General features: G+C 32.8%; 1 protein-coding gene across 5 annotated transcripts in view; it reads left to right on the top strand.

The window, feature by feature from the left end:
* ANKRD17 (ankyrin repeat domain 17) overlaps positions 1–21003 on the top strand; it is a 163066-nt gene that overhangs the window by 25044 nt on the left and 117019 nt on the right. Inside the window, exon 1 of one of the 5 annotated variants that reach the window (XM_019467815.2) lies at positions 9974–10112. The exons of the other annotated variants lie outside the window; for them this stretch is intronic. Within the exon in view, the coding sequence (XP_019323360.2) occupies positions 10059–10112 (54 nt within the window). The 5' untranslated portion in view covers positions 9974–10058. Of the gene's footprint in view, positions 1–9973; positions 10113–21003 lie in introns of those variants that run through there. 5 annotated transcript variants of the gene reach the window in all.

Consider the following 21003-nt stretch of genomic DNA (forward strand, 5'->3'; position numbering starts at 1 on the left):
TTTGGAGCTAAAGAGCAAATCTCTGCGTATATGAAGCAAAAAAAAAAAAAAAAAAAAAGAAAAAAAACAAGAAAAATAAAGAGATATGGAGAATACCTCACAAAGTTTTCACATCTGTAAATTTGAAAATACGAGTTCTAGAAGCAGAGAACAGGAACAGTGGGAAGGAGAAAAATAATGAAAGAAATAATTGAAGAAAATGTCATGAGCTGGAGAAACATAATGAATTTCAGATTGAAAGAGCCCAAGCAGGATGAATGGAAAAAGAGTTACATCTAGACACATCTGGTAAAATTTCAGAACTCTAAGGATAAACAGAAAATCCCCAATTATTGCCAGAGAAAGGGAGTAAAAAATGGAAAATGAAATGACTGAGTTCTTAGCAGCCTTCATGAATGCTTGAAGACGGTGGAACAGTATCTTCACATTTGGGGGATAAGAGATTTGGACCTAAATTTTCTATACTCAACCACACTATTTATCATAAGAGGACAAGTACGTTTTTTTATACTTGGAAAAGCTTTGCACCTTATATGAAAATATTTGAGATACTATAGTACAATGAAAAGTTTAGTCCATGAAAGAGGATATAGTAGTAGGGCAGTGTGGGTGGGAGGAAACCTGGTAGTAGTTACAGTGGCAATTTTGGGCCTTCACAAAGAACTGAAGAAACCTAAAATAAAATTCAAGACTCATCTGCCTGGGATACATGTTCAATTCTCTTTCAATTAGTAATGTCTAAATGATAAAAAATTGTATTTCCCTCGGTAATTAGTATTCACTTAGGTACATTATAAATGTACTTAATTGATTTTTAGTTTTAGAATCAACTTAGAAGATATATAAAATAGGTTGTATTATAAAACTTTATAATGTAAAAAAGAATAATTAGTAGGAAATTGAGGGCAAGAGAGGAAGGGTTAGTGCTCATTTCTTCAATGGACAGTCAATAGATAATATAAAAATGGTGAATTAAGAAACAGAAGTAAAATAGTATTAAAGTTAACCTGTAACCACACTAGACACTAGAAACCTATTAACAGCGTAACAGTGTATTGCCATGTTGATGCAGACAGGTATGAAAAAGACCTGTTGTTCATTTTGTGCCTTTGTGGCCTTCGAATTTTGAAAAAAAAAAAAAATCTTACTTGCATATATCACATTTATAACATTAAAAAGATTGCAGAAGTTTCATCTATCTAGTTAGATAATAGTGATTTTATTTATCAAGTGACATTCCAGGGTCACATGGTTTTTAGAAACTAAGGTAGAAGTAGAAGACACTTTGGGATTAATTCCAGGAAATCGGAAAGTTGCATAGAATCCAATGTGGCTATTTTTATGTAGAATGCATAATTATTTCTTGACTGGCATATACTCTTGATTTTATATGCCAATTTCTGAATCCTTTCCATGATTCTTTTTTAAAAAAATATTTATTGTTAAAAATTTGGATATATGGGAAAATTTTGGAGCGATTTTTCCCACCAGTGACTCTTAATAAGATGACATTTTCTTTGATGTACTAAAGACCAGGATTAGAAGCCTAGTTTGTCTGTAAGGAGGAAATCCTGTGATCAGGGAGAGCCACAGCTAATAGACGCAGTGTGTATCTTCTGGAAGAACTGGAAGAAGGAAGATGGCGGTAGAAATGGCCTTTTTTTATCCTTCTAGAGATGGCACTGATATTATGTCCCTAGCTAGATGATATTTGTTGAATGAAAGGATTAATTTTATTTGTGTATTTTAATAAAGTTAATTTTATTTTGATACCACTTTAGTGTAAGGTGGGTTAGCATCCTGTTTATGGTGTATGTAGGTAAAATGTTTTTGTTTTTTTTTTTATATTTATTTATTTTGAGAGAGAGAGAATGGAGGAGGGGCAAAGAGAGAAAGGGAGAGAGAGAATCAGCACAGAGCCTGACACAGGACTTGGTCTCATGAACTGTGAGATCATGACCTGAGCTGAAATCAGAGTTGGACTCCTAACTGACTGAGACACCCAGGAGCCCCAGTAAAATGTTTTTCTTTAAGCTTAGTTATAGGAGTCTTGCATCAGAAACTTGATCTTTTGGGAAGCGGATTTCTACTTGTATGTTTTGCAGATTTGATTTTAAAAATTACAAAATTTTATGATATGTGCATTTAAGTATTGAAAGTGTAAACTGCATAAGACCCTATATTAAATTGTACATAGTTTTCTAAGTAAGTTGAAATGCTAAAAAAAAATCAAGTTATGCAAATGTATGTTCTTGAAACAATTATGAAAAATACTTTAAAAACTAAGTGTTTTACTGGAAATTGTGGAATTTGTATAAGAGGGCAATGGTTTCTTTAAACATACAAAACATATTAAGTATAAAATTATGTTTGGCAGTTCAGTTATGCTTTTAAATATTTTGAAAGTTATTAGTTATTCAGTGTCTACCCTTTAAAAAATATCGACTGTCTTCGCTGGGAGACATTGGCATATATGTTCCTGAAGAAAATGGGAGTTGATAGGCTTTCTAAAAATACTTGACTGTGATAAGAAATTGGTGATGGAGGAGTCGAAAGATACGAATGTGGGTTAAATTTGACTTCATAAAGCATGCTAGTGAGATATCTGTCACACAAATGAAGGTTGTTAAATAATAACTTCTATTTTCTTATATTGTGATTTTTTTTTGTTGGAGATTTGGCAGTAAAAGTGGATATTTGAAATTTGTGGGGGGGAAGTTGAAAGTAATGGTAACAGATAGGTGTGTTGTGAGATAGCCTCATAATGACCAAAGAGATAGTTTACAGTTACATAGAATGAAATCAGTATTTCCGTATATATATACACACACACACACACACACACACACACGTGCGCGCGCGCACACACATACATATATATATATATATATATGAGGGTTGTGTTGGAATCCTGTCTGTATATCCACCTTGGGAACTTCCGAAAGTCAATTATGCTCTGAGATATCTTTATGTGAAGATTCTTAAAGATTCTTTATCTATGGTCAGGATGAGGTTAGTGGAATAGGGAATGGTACCCTATTTTGTAATTTTTGGTCTAGTGTTTGGTGGATAGAGACAATTTAATGTAATACATTTCTTAGGATATGGAGTTATGAATCTGAGAGAGTAGTCAGTCTTTTGGTATTTGCAGTAATTGTTTGCCAACAAACTATTCGAGTTTTGTTATGAATATATTAGACTAGAAATAGAGTGGTAACAGGCATCGTGAGAGACCATATTGATTGGAGCTTGTTGCCATTGACTTCAAACCATTCAGGAACCAAAGGAGGAGAGCCAGTGACAGTATTGGAAGTCCAAGGTTACTTGGATAGTTTTTACACCCTAATTATTTTCCATGCCTTTGGAAAATATCTTAAGCATGTTACCTGGAGCTGTTTCTTCAGTCTCCTAGAGTAGGACAGTTGTCCTTCAGAAGGGTGGTGGAATTTGATGACTCTAAAGAGTTGGTTTTGGACTTAAGTCTTTTCTTTTAATTTGTATTTTTATCCTCAGCCCCTTTTCGTTCTCTACTTTTCTGCCTGTGTGGGATGTGTATGTGTTGGGGGCGGGAGGTGGAGGGTTGGGACTGTAGATGTGTTTGTATTTCATTTTGTTGGTAGCTACTTGTTGCTTTGGAGTAGAAGACAGCTAATGTTTTGCTGACCAAATTGAGAGTGCAATACTGTCATTAGATTTAGCCAGTTTAAAACTAAACAAAAAACCATTGAAATAAGTAATTCCTTTTATATATGTATTTATAAATTTTTATTTGAAAATGTACAGTACAGACAAATTTGGGAGGGGTGAGTGTGACCTAAAAACAATAAATATTTTATCAATTTTGTATACATAGAACCTATTGTGAAATACTGGAAAAAGAATGAATTCATGGTGTGACCCATCCTGAGTAGAGACAACAAATGCAAGTGTCCAACAGGCACACTGTTATTGGAGATGTGAAAAGAGGAACAAGCTGCTTTGTTTCTTACTTTGCTTACTATGTTACTTATATTTGGACAAGACTGTGTTTGTATTCCATTCTGTACATAAGACACATCTGGATGAAATATTTTATTTAAATATATTGATATTTGACCCTTTTTGAAGAAGAGTTTTAGGTTTTATTTATTTGTTGGCTTAAAGAAAAATGAAAAGGGATAGTAATTCAGAGAAGAGGGAAAAAAATCATTGAAGATTTTGATGTTAAACTTTGTGGAGAAAGAGGTTCAATTTTTTCTAGATTATGGACTCTTGGAGGTGGACTGACTTTGTCGTTCTATATCCATTATGCAGTATAAACCCTGTCACCTGGTGAAAACAAACGTATTTGTGTTAATGCTTGACGAAAATGGTAATGATGATCTATCTAAGAAAAAAGTTTGCTAGGGCTTTTTATAGTATTAGTATTGAAAAAACTTATTAAAGCAATAAAACAGGTTATTATAAAATATTTCATATGTTACCTCAGTTTAGAATATACTCCTGGATGGCCTTTGTATTACTCTCTTTATGAAGTTACAATTTTAAATATCCTTACCTAATCCTTCATTACCTAAACCTTTTAGGTATTCCTGCACATATCCATAAGCTTGTCCAACTGTTAACATTTAGTATGGAGGTTCTAGTGTAGGTTTAATCATTCTTATTTGTAAACATTTTTATCAAAATTAAACCTGGAATGTATGACAAGAAGCTGAGATAAACTGTTTAGTGCTCTTTATGTTGATAAAAATTGCTTATGTATGGCTCTATCTTCTTACTGTGTATTTGATTTTTTTTTTAATAATGATGGAAGGAATCCTTTAGAATTTTATGCCTTTTTTTTTTTTAATGTTTATTTTTGAGAGAGAGACAGAGTGCTAGTGGGGGAGGGACAGAGAAAGAGGGAGACAGAATCTGAACTAGGCTCCAGACTCTGAGCTGTCATCACAGAGCCTGACCAGGGGCTTGAACTCCTCAACCACGAGATCATGACCTGAGGCGAAGTCAGATGCTTAACCGACTGAGCAACCCAGACACCCCATAGAATTTTATGCCTTAAAAATGTACAGTTTGAAATAAATGTGGAAGGGAAGCAAATATATCCACCATTATTTAATTAATTTCCTTTGGTAAAAATATACCCAAAGAATTCTGTATCTTTAGAATACTAAATTCTGGCAGAAACTTCAATTTACTCCTTAGTTAAAGAACCAATTAAACCTGGATAGAATTTATAATTTAGCAGAAATAGATGTAAAAAAAATTGTTTTTAATTTTTAAACAGATTTCTTAATGCCCCATTTTTTCTCTTCTCCCATCCGCATCATTGCTGGGTTTTTTTGGTTTGTTTGTTTTGTTTTGTTTTGTTTTGTTTTGTTTTGTTTTGTTTTTTGTTTGGTAGACAGCAATTGAAGTTCCTAATCTGTCAGGGAATGAATTTATGTGATTTATTTTGGTAAGGGGCAGAAATTAATTGAGAGGAGGTGTAACTTTCATTTGCTATTCCTTGAAAAGTAGAAATGATGAACTAAGGATAAATCTAGATATGTTTTTAAAACTGAAGCTGAATTTTGATCTGGGTTTTTAAATAGATTTGTATCATTAATAATATTTCTAGGGAAGCAGTCAGTCTCATTTAGTGTCAAATATAAATTAGTCCAGCTCCTTTAGAGTATGGTAACATAAAAATTTAAATACATATGTCAAGAAATGCACCATACAGTTATATTAAGGTATGTATAGTGTGTATGCCCTTTTATTGGGCATGCTTATTGCAGGATTTTGAAACATAGACAGTAGAAATACCCATCAATAGGGATGGGTTAAATCAATTATAGTACAGTTTTCAGTGAAAATTTTAGCAACTGCCAAAATGGATAGATCTGCTTGTGCTAACCTGAAACAATTATGGAGTATTAAATTACAAAAATAGGGATGCAGAAAAGTATGCATAATATGCTTCCATTTGTATAAAAAACTAATCTTACACTAAGATATACATCATGTATGTAGGTTATTTCTGGAGGAATACACTAGCTAATTGTACCTTGTAGGAGTTGGTAAGAGGTAGGTTAACTTCTGTTTTCTTTCATATTGAATGTTTTCCACGAACATGTATTACTTTATAGATAAAAACCATAGTTAATAAAAAAGTAAGTTATGGTGGTAATGAAAAGAATATTACTGTGCTACTAGTAGATAGACATCTAGAATCCTCAGTTTATAGCATGATTGGTTTAGGAGAAATATTATGTAAAATCATGGAGATACTGTTGTTTTAAGAATGTTTGGGCTTTCAGAAATTTGACCAGATTTTATTAGTCTTTTAAGTTCTATTTAATTCTTTAATATATGTGTCTCATTAATGCTTGGTCCAGGCTATTTCACACTTGGGTTTCAAATTTCTGCCTAAATAGAACTTACAGTTAGAAAGGAAAAAAAATGAAGATATTATAAAATAATGACTACATTTCGTACATTTTGAGAGGTGAAGTTGGTTTAGATTTTATTTTTCTAGTAGTTTGCTTTTATGTAGGACAATGAAATTGTTACATTTGTCCTGCCACCAATGATCTGTCCTTGTTTTGGTCGAAAATGTGGATTTTGAAACAAAAAAATATTTGATGGGAATAAAACTCCCTTAACTAGGAATTTTTGATTAAAAATAGTTTTATATAGATGAATAAACAAAATGTTAAATCATACAAAATAATGTTGCTTGCTTGTCATCAACGCATTTCTCTCTCTGTGTGTGTGTGTGTGTGTGTGTGTGTGTGTGTTTGGTTTTCTTGTTCCTAATTCAAGGAAACCAATGCTGGTCCTAATAAATTTTAGAAGATTTTTACCCTATCTTGGTATTTATTGAGGTTCTTCTGTCCTTTTCCCCCTTTTTTGTGAGAGGCTTTTCTCTCCACTTTGGCCATTTGAATCTTACTTTACTAAGTATTTTCTTTTATAATTTGTTATTTACATATGTTGGTTTGAATTTGCATAACTGTTCATATGTTAACTACTATTTGCACTTTAATGCTTTTGCTGCTGGCAAAAAATAAAAGACCTTGTGCCATTGAAATCAGTTTTAGACAAATGGCAAAACAGGGTTTTTTTTTTGCCAAGATATGAGGTTGAATTGGAAGGTAGGTGGCTCATTTTAGGATGTAGGATTTTAAGACTGATACATATGAATCTCTTTCATAACCTTTGCCCAGAGTATTTAATGCTGTGGCATAGGTTATCATATTAACAAAACGTACTCTTAAATAAAATTAACAGTAAATAATTATTTTGCTTATATAATAAAAAAACTAAATAAGTTCTGAAATATATATTCTGCTTATAGTATCAAATATTTCTAATATCTTATTTCAGTGACCTAAATAATGACCTAAATAGTGACCTAAATGATAATGTTTTTGTCATCAGAAGTTATTTCTAATGGTAGCAGTAATTTAAAAGAGATTATGATGCATTACTGGATATCCAACAATTCCTTTATTCATGCATTTATTGTTTAATCAACAAATGCTTAAGTGCTTGCTCTATGCCAGATACTTTGCTGGCCCTGGTTATATATTGGCGACAAAATGTTTCCTCCTTTGATCAAGCTTCTGATCCATAAGAGAGAGAGGGAGAGGGAGAGATGATAAATGGTTTGTAAGCATCCATAATTCTGTAGGAAAGCTGTAATCACATATTTTATTGGTAAAAATTTAACAGTAAATATCTAAAAAGATAAGAAAAACACCCTGTAATCCTAGAATGGAAAGGAAGGAGATAGTAAATGGTTTGATTGGTTTGAGGCATAGAGGGCCTGATTCCTTGTCAAATAAAGTTGGAAAGACTATTTTTTGGTTTATGGGGGAAAAAAAAGTGCCCTAAAGTGAGTTCTTTGAACTCAAATCTATCTTTGCTTGCTTATGTTGGAGGAAGATTTGAAAAAGAGAAACCTTGTTGACTTCTCTTAATCCAAGGGTGAAGCAATTTATTTGATGCATAGAAAGAATTGACCTGGAAGAAAGGAAATTGTGAAAGCCACTTTGCTAGCTAGTTTCTCTTAAACTAGGTCTTAACAATGGAAATTATTTTGTTTGAGAAGCCTCCAAATGCCAGGCATACCCATACTTAGATGTAAGCACTATATATGGCTTGAGGGAAAACATTTTTAATATCATTTGTTTCCCATTAATCCCACACAAGCCTTTGGAGTCAGACCCATTCTGGATTTCAGTTCCAACTCTGCTATATAACTGCACACTGTCTGAGACTTGATTTCCTTATTTGTAAAATAAAAATAATATCACCTGGAGGAAGTATAGTAGATAGAGGACGGACTCTGGAGCCAGCTGCCTAGGTTTAAATCTTAGCTCCTCAACTTAATTAGCTTAGTTGGGAATAAGTTGAGCAAATTTCTTAATCCCTCTGTGCCTTAGTTTCTATATATGTAGAATGGAGATAATAGTTCCTCCCTTTCTTTTAGGATTATTGTGAGAATTAAATGAGTTAATACATACAAAAGACTTGAAATGGCGTGTGGCATATAGTAAGTTTAATGTAATTGTCAATGTTATTTTAAATTTTTATGGGCAGGGTTATTGTGAGGTTTAAATAACATGTTTATTAGGAAAAAAAAACCCTTTTATATTTCCTGACATATTAAGGGTACCCCCTAAATGTCAGATATTAAGTAGTAATTTTTCTTATTTAATATTCATATAAATCTGTTAAGAAATTTTATGCTTTATTGCCTACACTTGGAACAGTTTCTGATATACAGTAGATACTCCATGTTGAATGAATGCTATGCTGTTTTACAGGTTAATAATCTGAGGCCCAAGAGAACTACAAAATCTCTTTCCACTAAAACATGACATCATTTTGAGGAGACATTACTGGCAATGTCATTCATATCATGACTTTTCTCAGCTTAGATTTGGCCAAGTTAATAATAACTCCTTCATCTAATTTTTTCCTGTTTTTTTCCTTTCTTTTAAAAATTCGTTTTCTTTAGTTAGGAAAATTTAGACTAGAAGACTGTTCACCTTAGGAATCACACCAAGTTTAATTTGTGTGGCACTCCTACATGTGCACAGTTATTTTATTAATGCCACAGAGCATAAAACATTGTTTCTTTCCCATTGCATTTTTCATATTCCAGATTATGTAAGGAAGCAATTTGACAAGGTAACAAATTTTACTAAATAGAGGATCAGTTACAGTAATGAATATAATATAATTTGGCTCTGCAGTCAGTCAGCAACTTTATTTGCTGTTTAATGATTCAGGTACAGTTTTTTGAATTTCTTTTATCTGAAATATTTTAATCTCTTATAGTATTTGTGATAAGGGGGTGAAGGACCATTTCTTTGGTTAGTAAATGAAATTAAAGACTTTGTTAGAAAATGAATATAACCATGATGGGTTATGTCTTGCCTCAGAACTTGTAAATCAGTTGAATGTTAATCTCATTCTCTTAGGTATTTCCAAACAGATTAGTTTCTAGAATACCAGTTTACTATTCACAAAATCTACATTAAGGGTTATTTTTGACACCCTTAAGTCAGCAACTATAATGTATATGTTATGTAATGCATTTGCCTAATGTAGCAAATTCCTAATTTGGTATTACCTTGCCTCTTTCTTTGTGTATTTAATATAGCCATTAATCTCACTACAAGGCTTTACTAAGGATAAATTGCTACGTAACCCACTTCAACCTCTTTTGTTCAACCAGGAAGCCAGACGTGTTTAAATAGCTTTTTAAAAAATGTATAATTATTTCTTTTTTTGAAATTTTAGGATTTTAAAATTTGGAATGATAAAATAAGAGACTTTATTTATTTTGTCTGTTAAAATTACTTGACAGAAGTTTGCTTTGGAATAGAGCTGCTGTATCTTTAAAAAATACACAGTGAGTCACCCCCTGTTCTTTTGGTAGATGCCTGGCTAGTGAACAGCTAAGCTGCTTTAGGCATGTAATAGAACATTCCATTTCCTGTTCCCTTGCTGACACAGAGGAGTGTTCCTGCTGGCAATGATCTAATCATAGTGCAGTAAGAAACATGGCAGTTTGATAAAACATGGTGGAGACAGCGGCTGAAATGGAAGCATATGTTCTAGAAGACATTCTTGAGGTAGGGCTAGGTTTGTAAATGAAATGAAAGTTGAAATCTGAACAAAGAAATCTTATCTGCCGGAATTATTTTACAGATGAATAGATTAGAGGAGAGAGCATAGAGAGACAGAGCATAAAAGCAAGATCTGGTCAGACCTTATTCCTTGTGAAAATGTGCCAGTCTGGTTCACATGATTATTGAACAAGTCTAGAATTATTTTGTTTAAACTTCATGTTTTGTAAGTTGTAGATGTATGCTTAATAGGAAATAAAAAAAAAGAAGAAAGGGCCTCGGACTTAGTGAAAAAATGTTGGCTGGTGGTGGTGACCTTTAGATTAACTCATTAGAAGGTGGGGTCTACAAAGCAGCTTTGAGTAGGTTTAGTGTCATATGTCTTAGAATTCATTTACATATTTAAGCCCAAAGCTCTGCTTGCTGTAACTATTAAAAACAGCTGGTTATCTTAGTTTCTAGGGTAAAATTAAGCATATATATCAATCTGATTGCTTAATTTAGCTGGTACATTCTGGTTCTGGATTTTTCATGTGACTTTGACATTATAAAATTAATTATTAAGTTAAAAAATAAAAGGCCCTAAAATTTAAGGCACTAGTGCTTGAGAGCTCACAATAAAAATCTGCATTTTGAGTCATGAAGATTTTAAATTAATTTTCTTTTTATTCCTGGTTGTATCAATTTTATAAGAACCTCTGAGTATAAATCAGTTCAAGGAAATACATGTCAAAGTGGAAGTATAATGGGCTTTGGCCTTGGATATAGTATAACTACCAAACATTTGTATTTGTAGGTATAGATATTTAAAATACATTTTTAAATCTGTGGATGTGTAGAGTTTTTTCCTCCATCATTAAGAAAAAACTGGCTAATTTAAGATAAAGAGGCTCATGATGGTGAGTGGTATTCCTAATATTTAGACTGTAAGACAATTTATTAAATATGTCACTGTCTTCAGGAAGAGATTGTATTAGGAGGAGAGGGCTTGGGAAAATAAGCTGCAAAGGGAAGCTAGGCGGGGTTAGCAGGAGAAAAAAGCCTATGCGCATTATAAAGTGCTGCATGATCAATGAGCATTTTCTGGAGTCCCTCAGTGTGTGCTTGGAGCTGACATTGCAGCAAGTCTCATGGCTGTTCTGCAGAATGAAAACTGATTCCATTGTATTATCTAGCTCCTTGCAGACACCTGCCAACATACTCTTTCCCCCCATCCTAAAAGCTTATTGTCTGAGTTGAATTCTCTGGTTAATTTCCATTCTTTCTGTCTCTCTCTCTCTCTCTCTCTCTTTTAAACTTTGATACTATCGGGTTTTCTTAGAGATGGTACGTATTATCTACTTAGAAATAGGGGTATGTACTTTCATCAAGAACTTCAGTAATTAGGAGTGGTCACATGACTTGGGGGCTCAGTTTAAATAAGTCTGATTAGATTATAAGGTCTAGTGGTATATTTTAATGTGTTTTTAAAACATTTTTTTTGTGTGTGGATTTTAAAGAACTGTACTTTACAGATTACAGTAAATCTATTGGTGTTTTCATTAGCCATTTAAAATTTAAGTATGTAACAGATTTTGGAAGTCTGAGTTATTTTCTGGGAAAAACCCACTTGAGTATAGTTTTGTGCCTTATGTATATGTTTTTCTAATGCTGTCTTAAAAATTGACATTTCATTATTTCCACTAAAATTGTTTAGTGTTATTTTCTCAGTTTGTTTCCTGTATACCTGTTGCATTAAACCATACTGAGTGGTTTTCTCTTTATTTAATATTATTTGATTTAACTGCATATTCATCAATAATTGGCAGACTAAGTATGAAAAATTACCAAGTAGTAATAAAATATGCTTCTTTTCCAAAATTGTAAGTAGTCATAATGACCTATGTAAATAAACTTATTAACTGTCTGAAACTAAATGTACCATTTTTTAAAGTACCTCATATTGCAAGTCAATAGATAACATTTTGCACTACAAGATTTCCAGGAAATTGTTTTGCTTTTTTAAAAAAGAATTAACTCTTTGTATAAATGTCCAATAATGAATAATGACATTCATCTATATACCACAGTGATAATTTTATTATTATACCTAATATTGAGCTATTTTAACTTTGTCACTATAATTTTCATCTTTGTGACTTTTTTGAACACCTCAAATTTTATGTAGATTTCTGCTTATTTATAGTAAACATTGGACCCCTTCTGTTTTTCTCTGTGTTCAAGTGTAACCTGGTCCTTTGAATCATAAATTTCTTAAAGGTACTTTTATTAAATCTCAGTAAAAAGAAAACTAAAATCCGTATTAATGGATGTAGTGCAGATTAATTCTCATGGTGCTATATAGTTTACCTTTTAAGTTGTGATTGTTTATTATGTGTACTTAGGTGTATTTAACTTGAAGTTTTAAGTGATCTTCAAAATCTTAAATAAAATATTGTAAGTATCTAAAACTTGAAATCAAACTGGCAAAGATTGATTTCAAATTAATATCATTGCTTCCTAGCTCACCTTAACTAATAACTTGGGAAAATAGCCAAATATAGGTGATAGGGCTTGGGGACCAAATATATGTCTTTTTAAAAAATTAGGTTATTTTTGCTGAGACATGATTATAATTTTAGAATTGTGATGCTTTTCCTATAGGTCATATGTAATAATGGATCTTAGTACTTAGATCAGTAAGAAGAAATAGTCCTCCAAACTTTTTTTTTTGTATGTTCCAAATTTGTGTGGCCGAATGATGTGTATATGTCTGAGAGGTTTATATATAAGCTTTTTATAAGATGAATCATATGAAAGGTCATTTCAGAAACTTGATTACTATATATTCTAGTTTTATTATTTATAATTGAACCAGTTTTAGTAGTTGTCTATAAGAATTACAAATGAGAAGACTTCACAAATATTTTTATCTTTTAATTTTAATTAAATTCAGAATGCTTTTTTGGGGGTATAGCATTTGATACATTTTTGTTTTTAAAAAATCGCTATTTTCGGGGCCCCTGGGTGGCTCAGTTGGTTAAGCGTCCGACTTCGGCTCAGGTCACGATCTCACGGTCTGTGAGTTCGAGCCCCGCGTCGGGCTCTGGGCTGATGGCTCGGAGCCTGGAGCCTGCTTCTGGTTCTGTGTCTCCCTCTCTCTCTGCCCCTCCCCCACTCATGCTCTGTCTCTCTCTGTTTCAAAAATAAATAAACGTTAAAAAAAAAGTTTAAAAAAATCGCTATTTTATGAAAATAAGAATATTTACAGTGTGAAGTATAATAACTGTCATGCCCAGTCTTGTTCCTTTGTTAACCAAAGCCATGGTTTCTAGCTTCATTTGCACTTGATTTTATAGGTTGTTATATGTAAGCTAAAAGCCCCCAACTTTGTTTCTTCCTTAAAGAAAGACCCAGTAGGTTGAGGATTTGGCTGAACCCTTTAGGGTAGAACTAAATTAAGGATCAGATTTAAACATAGGAAGTAGATTTTTTTTTTTTTTTTTAATTTTTTTTTTACATTTATTTGTGAGAGACAGAGAGAGACAGCATGAGCAGGGGAGGGGCAGAGAGAGAGGGAGAGACAGAATCAGAAGCAGGCTCCAGGCTCCAAGCTGTCAGCACAGAGCCCAATGTGGGGCTCGAACCCACGAACCGCGAGATCGTGACCTGAGCCGAAGTCGGACGCTTAACCGACTGAGCCACCCAGGCGCCTCAGGAAGTAGATTTATTATAGAACCATTTATATTTATCGTGACATTAGAGGGTTTTCTTGCATTTGTTTATGTTTTCTAAATAAGATTGAAAGAGTCACAGGGAAGTTATGTTATCCTTTTGATTTGTCAACATGATGGACTAATGGTAAATAGTATATTTTAGTTCAAATGGGAAATCCACTTTCTATTTACCATGAAAATTATTTTTAGTAATTATATAAAATCTCCATAAAGTAGACTCTGACCAGCTACTTGCTATATATCTTTTTATTCTGTAGAATATATTGCTTTATAAAATGTACACTATTTATATATTGTATCAGCAAGTCTTCTGTGGATTTTTAAAGTTTTATATTTAGTATAACTATGGTGACATTTTTCACAAGGAAGAATTAGAGTAACCCAATCTTAGGATGTAAGTATAAGTTTATCTAGAGACAGAAAAATTTAGCTAAATATGTAAATTATTTGAATTGATATAGATAACATTTTCCATTTATTAAGAGGTTTTGGAAAGATTAGATGTGTTGGGCAGATTGAATCTTATAATTTCACTCCATTATTTATTGAGTACCTTCACTGTGCTAGGTGCTTGAAATTCAGTGAGATTAGTCCAGCTAATTTTGCTTCACAAACTAAAAGTTTAGAAGACAGAATGTCTGCCATTAGTGTTTAAGTATTCTTGCATTCAGAATGCATTCAAATGTGTATTTGAATACTAGCATTTTACTTCATTTGTTTGTTCGAACGGTTTGAAACCCATGTTTTCAGTATTCTGAATTTTTCAGTAAGCATGTTTTCCTTTATCTGAGCACATGTTTTTCTTTAAGCACCTTATCTTTTTTATGCTTATCTGTGTAATTGTTAGGAATATTTATCAACGTTGGGCTCTCTAGAAAGTCTCCTGGATCCCATTTTCTACCTTTTGTCCTTAAAGATTTTTCTGTTACCATTTAAATCAGCATATTGTGTATATGTGTATATGTATGTATACATACAACACACACATATATGTTTGCATATACTGTACATAACACACATTCATGTTCTTGCTGTATTATGCATTATGAATACTTTTATTTAAAAATTGAGTTTATCTTGGAGGGAGGGGCAGAAGTTGTAACATTGCTTTCATACACCAACTTTGGGGGAATAGTAGATGGTAGCTAAAAGACACACTTGTATTAGTTTATAATCCCTATAAAGAATACTTACTATTTTAGTAGAGTAGGAAGACTCCACAAACAGCTTGCAAAAACATAGTGTAACTAGAAGTATGTGAATTAATCTATTACTTATATGAGAGTAAGGGCAGGGTTGTCCAGATGCCACTAGTCCCACATTAACCCATCATAGTCTAGTGGTTAATACATGCTGTGGTGTATGAATTAGGAAAGGTCTGTGTCACGTATTATCCGCATATACATACAAAACCATTGACACTTCCCTGGCTCTGCATTGTTAGGGGTCCTTGTTCCAACACTTGACTAAAGAACTCATTCTGATATGAAATGAATTGATCACTACAAAGTTAGCATTAAAGTTCTGCTAAACCACTGGTGTTTGGTTTAGTGTATAGCTTCCAGATTTGCAGACAAAGGCCTTTCAGGAGGTGTTTGTAAACATTTAATGTCTGTGATAACTTTTGGTTAAATGAGTGTTTTGCTCAATATTGGTCATTAATAATTTGGTCTTGGATGGAATCAGGCTTCTAACTAGCTGGTTAAATATGGATATATGTTGTACATTGGACGCCCACATAGTTTTATGGTGGCAGTATAATTGAGCACATTAGTTACCATTTATTGAAAATTTATTGTATAGAGGGACTGTGCCAAGTACTTCACAAACATTATTTTATTTAGTCTTCTGAATGACTCTCTGAAGAGGCAGGTATCCATTTCCTAGAATGCTTATAAGGAATAAATGAGATAATGCCTATAAACATTCAGTTTAGTACTTAGCACACAGTTAATACTTAACTGTTAGCTATTTTTTAAAGTGATGATAACCCTCAATACTATTTTATGTTAGTATCATCCTCCCATTTGACAGACCAAGAAAACTTTAGCCTCAGAGAGGATTATCCTCACCAGTTCTCAGTTTTTTTGATCTCAGGATTCTTGTACATTCTTAAAAATTTGGGGGGACTCACTAGGATTTTTGTTTATGAGAGTCGCATTTGTCAATAATTTGGTTAGAAATTAAAATTCAGAAAGTTAAAAAAATTATTCATTAAAAAATAATTAGTATAAACTCATTACATGTTAACATACTTTTATAAAAAAAATAACTTTTCCAAAAGAAAAGAAAACTATGGGAAGAGTGGCATTGTTTTACATTTTTTTCAACTATCTTTGAAATCTGGCTTTATAGAAGATAACTAGATTCACATCTGCTTTTATATTCAGTCTGGTGTACTACATCATTTTGTAGGGGGTCTAAGAAGAAAATCTGATCTTACGCTTATATTAGGATAAAAAAAGGAAGAATATTTTAATAACTCTTCAAGATAATTATGGATATTCTTTGATACCACTCTTAAAACTACACAAATTGTAGTTTCCTAGAGGTTAGTTGCAGTGTGGACTCTAAAAAAACATTATCAGGGAATTCTTTGAACTTTGTTAGATTAAAATCCAGTCGTTTAGTGCACATTTTGAATGGATATTGTACTCCTGCATGAGTTTATAACATCATACATTGGTCATTTTGGAAAATGATTTCTAACATACTTATGGACCTCCAAATATTGTTACATTTCATTCTGCAGTATTAAAAAACACATGTGTTCGTATCACCATTTATCTTATAAACGTCAAAAACTAGGAAGCTGTCACAATTCAGTGTCTGATAAGACTTTTCCAAAATTCTCATTTTTGCTTTCAAGCCTTCAGGCTTGAATTTATTACTGGTGACAAAGAAAATGAGTTTTCCTTGAAAATGACAGTCTCACTTCATTCATTTTGAGAAAATGTCTGCCAAATAAGTATCTGTCTGAAGTGAAAATGGTATTCCATGAAAAAAAGCTACTGGTTTAGGTTACATTTATACAAGTGTTTGTCTTGAGATAACCACCACACTTAAGTATGTAACAGAAATGTTTTCCATTTTGTCACACAGAATATTAAAAAGTCATATACTCAAGGATGGAAATTTAAAAATTAGTACTTTCTTACTGTTTGATAATGGAAACAGGCTTTCTCCTCTGCCCCCCTTTTTAAAAATTATCTGTGCATGGCAGAAAAGAATATGATGATTGGTACCATGGCCTTGATTCGTGTTGAGGAGCCAGCATTTTTATCCACCATTACTTTTATATCATCAGTACAAATGTCAACACAGTGAAACAGGCAAACATCATCTTAGTTATTATAAGAATAGTTTTGACCTCACAGATTCTTTGGAAAAGTTGGGGATCCCCATGGATGCTGTGGACCACACTTGACTAATGACTGGTTTAGAGTATATTGCCCAAGTTCTAAGATTTAGATTTAAGTCTATTTGATTCAAATGTTTTCTTTTACCGTTTTGTCAAATTTCTTAATTCATCACATAGTACCAACTTCTTTAATCTCTTTTGAAACTCCCTGTAGGACTTTTTCACTCTTCAGGTACAATATAGCAGGCTTAAGAAGTGGGAAAAAACTGGGGCACCTGGGTGGCTGTCTGTTAAGCGACCCACTTCAGTTCAGGTCATGATCTCACAGTTTGTGGGTTCGTGCCCTGCATCAGGCTCTGTGCTGACAGCTCAGAGCCTGGAGCCTACTTCAGATTCTGTGTCTCCCTCGCTCTTTCTGCCCCTCCCCCACTCGTGCACTGTCTTTCCATCTCTCAAAAATAAATAAATGTTGAAAGAATTTTTTAAAAGGGAAAAAACTTTGGAAATTTAAATAATTGCTTAAAATTTTAAGTCCTAGGCTAATCATTCGGAATTTATGAAAAAGGAGTTTGAGGACTCCTAAGTGAAGTAGTGAGTAAAAGGAGAAGCTAGAAATAAGTAGAAATGGTTCTACTTATAGAATAACATTAAATAGTAACACTTTTGATTTTGATAAAGACAGTTATTAAAAACTGAAATGGATTTGTAAATTCTATCAAATGTTTTATGTTCTAATTCTACTGAATGATTAGGAAAGGAGTTCATAAACTTGAATACTCATTTTAGCAAGTGAAACAAATATATGAAGTAGTTGTCAAATTTTAATATTTTTCATTTTAAAGGCTATTTATTGGCTTCTTTTCTATGTCCAATGTCAGGTGTCAGCTGGTTTTCATCCAGCCAAGGAAGTTTTTTCTATGGGACTTTTCTTTTAAAAGTTTAAAAGAAAAAAGAAGTTTTTTCTTTCTTATATTATCTATGAAAATGAAAAATAAGATTCAGATCAGGTATATCTTGATTATTATAGAGTAAGCTGTTAGTTTCAAATTCCTTTGTGTATTAGCAAAATTATATTATTTAAAATCTAATTTATACCTTTCTTTTGTATTTATATAAACATGTATATTTATATCCCTACATTTTTGCCAGTTTTGAAATTGGCATTGAAATCATGTGTTCCCATAAGAAACAAGGAATGTCAGTAACATCTGTACATCTCTTGTCTTTTCCACTTCTCAAAAGGTAATAACTCTTCTCCCCACTTGAAAATTCCAAAAGATTGTTGAGATGAGAAAAAGCGTTGAGCCAGTGTTAAACAGCTTGTTGGTTTTCTCTGCTATCTTAATTTTTTGTTTAGTTTTGGACCTTTTATTATTAGTGGCCTTCTCTGAGTTTGGAAACCTGCTGCCCACTTCATTTGATTTCTTTTTTCTTCTGTGAATTGTCTCCATTCTGATCCTCTACTTGATGTTTGGTTATTGTGTTCAGCCTGACTCCTTGATTTCACACAGATATTCTCATTTGTTGACCTTCTCATTTGTCTGGCTAGTGTTTATCCTTAGCTAGTTCTATCCTTGAATTTGTCCTGATGCCACTTCCCAGTCCTTGTCACATGTTCTGCATTTTTAATTTATGCCCTGTCATCATAACAAAGACCAATATATATTTGTGTGGACTGTTGAAGCAAGTTTGAGAAATACAGTTTCTAAATTCTTATATTTCATGAGGAAATACTGATTAAGATTTTCCAAAAACATGCTGGTGTTTAAGTGTTCGCACATATTGTAAAGTTTTCCTTCTTAATATTTTGTCACGTGTAATAATTTGTTACCTTCTCAAAATATCTTTCTCAGTTTCTCTTTCCTGTTTTTAATTTTCTCTGTGAAATAAAACAAATGGAGAAGAAAGTTGCCCTCCCATAAAACTGTATCTATTTAAACAACCCAAATATTAAGAGTAAGCCTCACTTATGTCATTTTAAACAATCTTGGCAGGTGAATCATTATTTTATAAGTGTATGAATTACAAAGATTTATCTTTTATAAAGTAAGAGTGCTAAATTATGTTGACATTGACTTTTAAGTATTTTTAGATTATATTTAATGGACTTTTACATCTTGAGCTTATAGTGTTGTATGATTTTCTGTGAATAGTTTCATTCTTCTCGTGTCTTTAGTGACTTAGCATTATATATTGAACACAGTAAATGCTTGTTTTTCATTTTAATTTGAGGTATTCTGTATAGTGAAGGAGCCATCTATCTTTTTCCCTTGAGAAGTTTTTTGAACTCTTAGCTTTGCTCTGGTGTATACTGTATGTACGTGGAGTGAGGAAGAAGAAAAAGTCATTCATATAGTTATATTTTATAATCTTTGTATGCTATTTGGTATAAATATATTTTATTCCTGATTTTCTTAATCTCTAAAGTTAGGTTGTAGCATATAGTTTCTCTATGATCCCTTCTAGATGTTAAAGTCTATAACTAGTCCTCTTAAGGTATTGACTTCAATAACTTCCAAACAGAAAATTTGAGATAATGGTCCCGTATATTTCAAAAGCTTTATAACCCATTTTACTGCTTCATTTCACATTAAAGAAACAAATCCAAATTCAGTTTTGCATCTGATCTATTATTTGACTTATTCTACCCACCCATCTTTATCTTTACCTTATTTATTCTGAACTGCTTCCCTTTACATTGTATTCTAATATTCTGTTACTGCTCACATTGTCTACCGGCTACCCTCTTCACTATCTATTCATTCTTTAAAGTCCTATTCCTTCCCTAGGGTTTTTCTCTCCTTGGTCTCCCTTTCAAGTTCATTATGTCTCACTGTTTTCTGCTCTTAAAAAGTTACATGACACTGTACATTTAAAATATTACATGGTCTCTATTATATCCTTGAATAAATGGAAATTCTCTAATATGGCTACCTTGGCACTCTTTAACTTTTTTTTTTTTTTGATTTTTTTTTTTTTCAACGTTTTTTATTTATTTTTGGGACAGAGAGAGACAGAGCATGAACGGGGGAGGGTCAGAGAGAGAGGGAGACACAGAATCGGAAACAGGCTCCAGGCTCCGAGCCATCAGCCCAGAGCCTGACGCGGGGCTCGAACTCACGGACCGCGAGATCGTGACCTGGCTGAAGTCGGACGCTTAACCGACTGCGCCACCCAGGCGCCCCGGCACTCTTTAACTTTTTAAAAATTACTCATGTATTTATGTAAGATATTTTATCCTGCAAAAGAATTTGAAGTAGTTTATAAGAATATATACTCTAAAAGTACAAAAGGCAAAATTAGTAAATTAAGACCAGAGATAAAAGTAGTATACAGCAACGTATAAACAGTATGTGATTGCTAAACTTAGATCGGATTAACTAGCAGCCAAAGCCAAATTGGAAACTTGATGAGTTTTGAGGTTTGCATTGTCCATAAGTTTCACAGGCATACATTTTGTGCAATTTAGGTCTTAGAAATAATTTTTGTTTGGGCCCCCATAAGGGAGGTACTGCATGTTGGAGTAAATGATGTCTTCAGCGTTCTAAAAATAAGCTTAATATTGTTTCTATAGAATGTAATCTAATAATTATGATAAAATGCAATTTGGTTAAAAAAAATATATGGTCTGAGTACTACTCAGTTTTCTGATGGTCTGGTTTGTTCCAGGGATAAAATTTAGAACATCCAGAGCAGAGATTGCAGACTAGTGGGTTCTTGGCCATACCAGACTTTGCAATGTGCTTTGGATAGCTGACATAACATTGACCCATACGGTGACCACTTATTTACATTTTCCTTAATTTTCTTTGCACTGTTG

The sequence above is a fragment of the Panthera pardus genome, unplaced genomic scaffold (assembly GCF_024362965.1).
Source record: "Panthera pardus isolate Hobbes unplaced genomic scaffold, ASM2436296v1 HiC_scaffold_13, whole genome shotgun sequence".
Classification (NCBI taxonomy): Eukaryota; Metazoa; Chordata; class Mammalia; order Carnivora; family Felidae; genus Panthera; species Panthera pardus.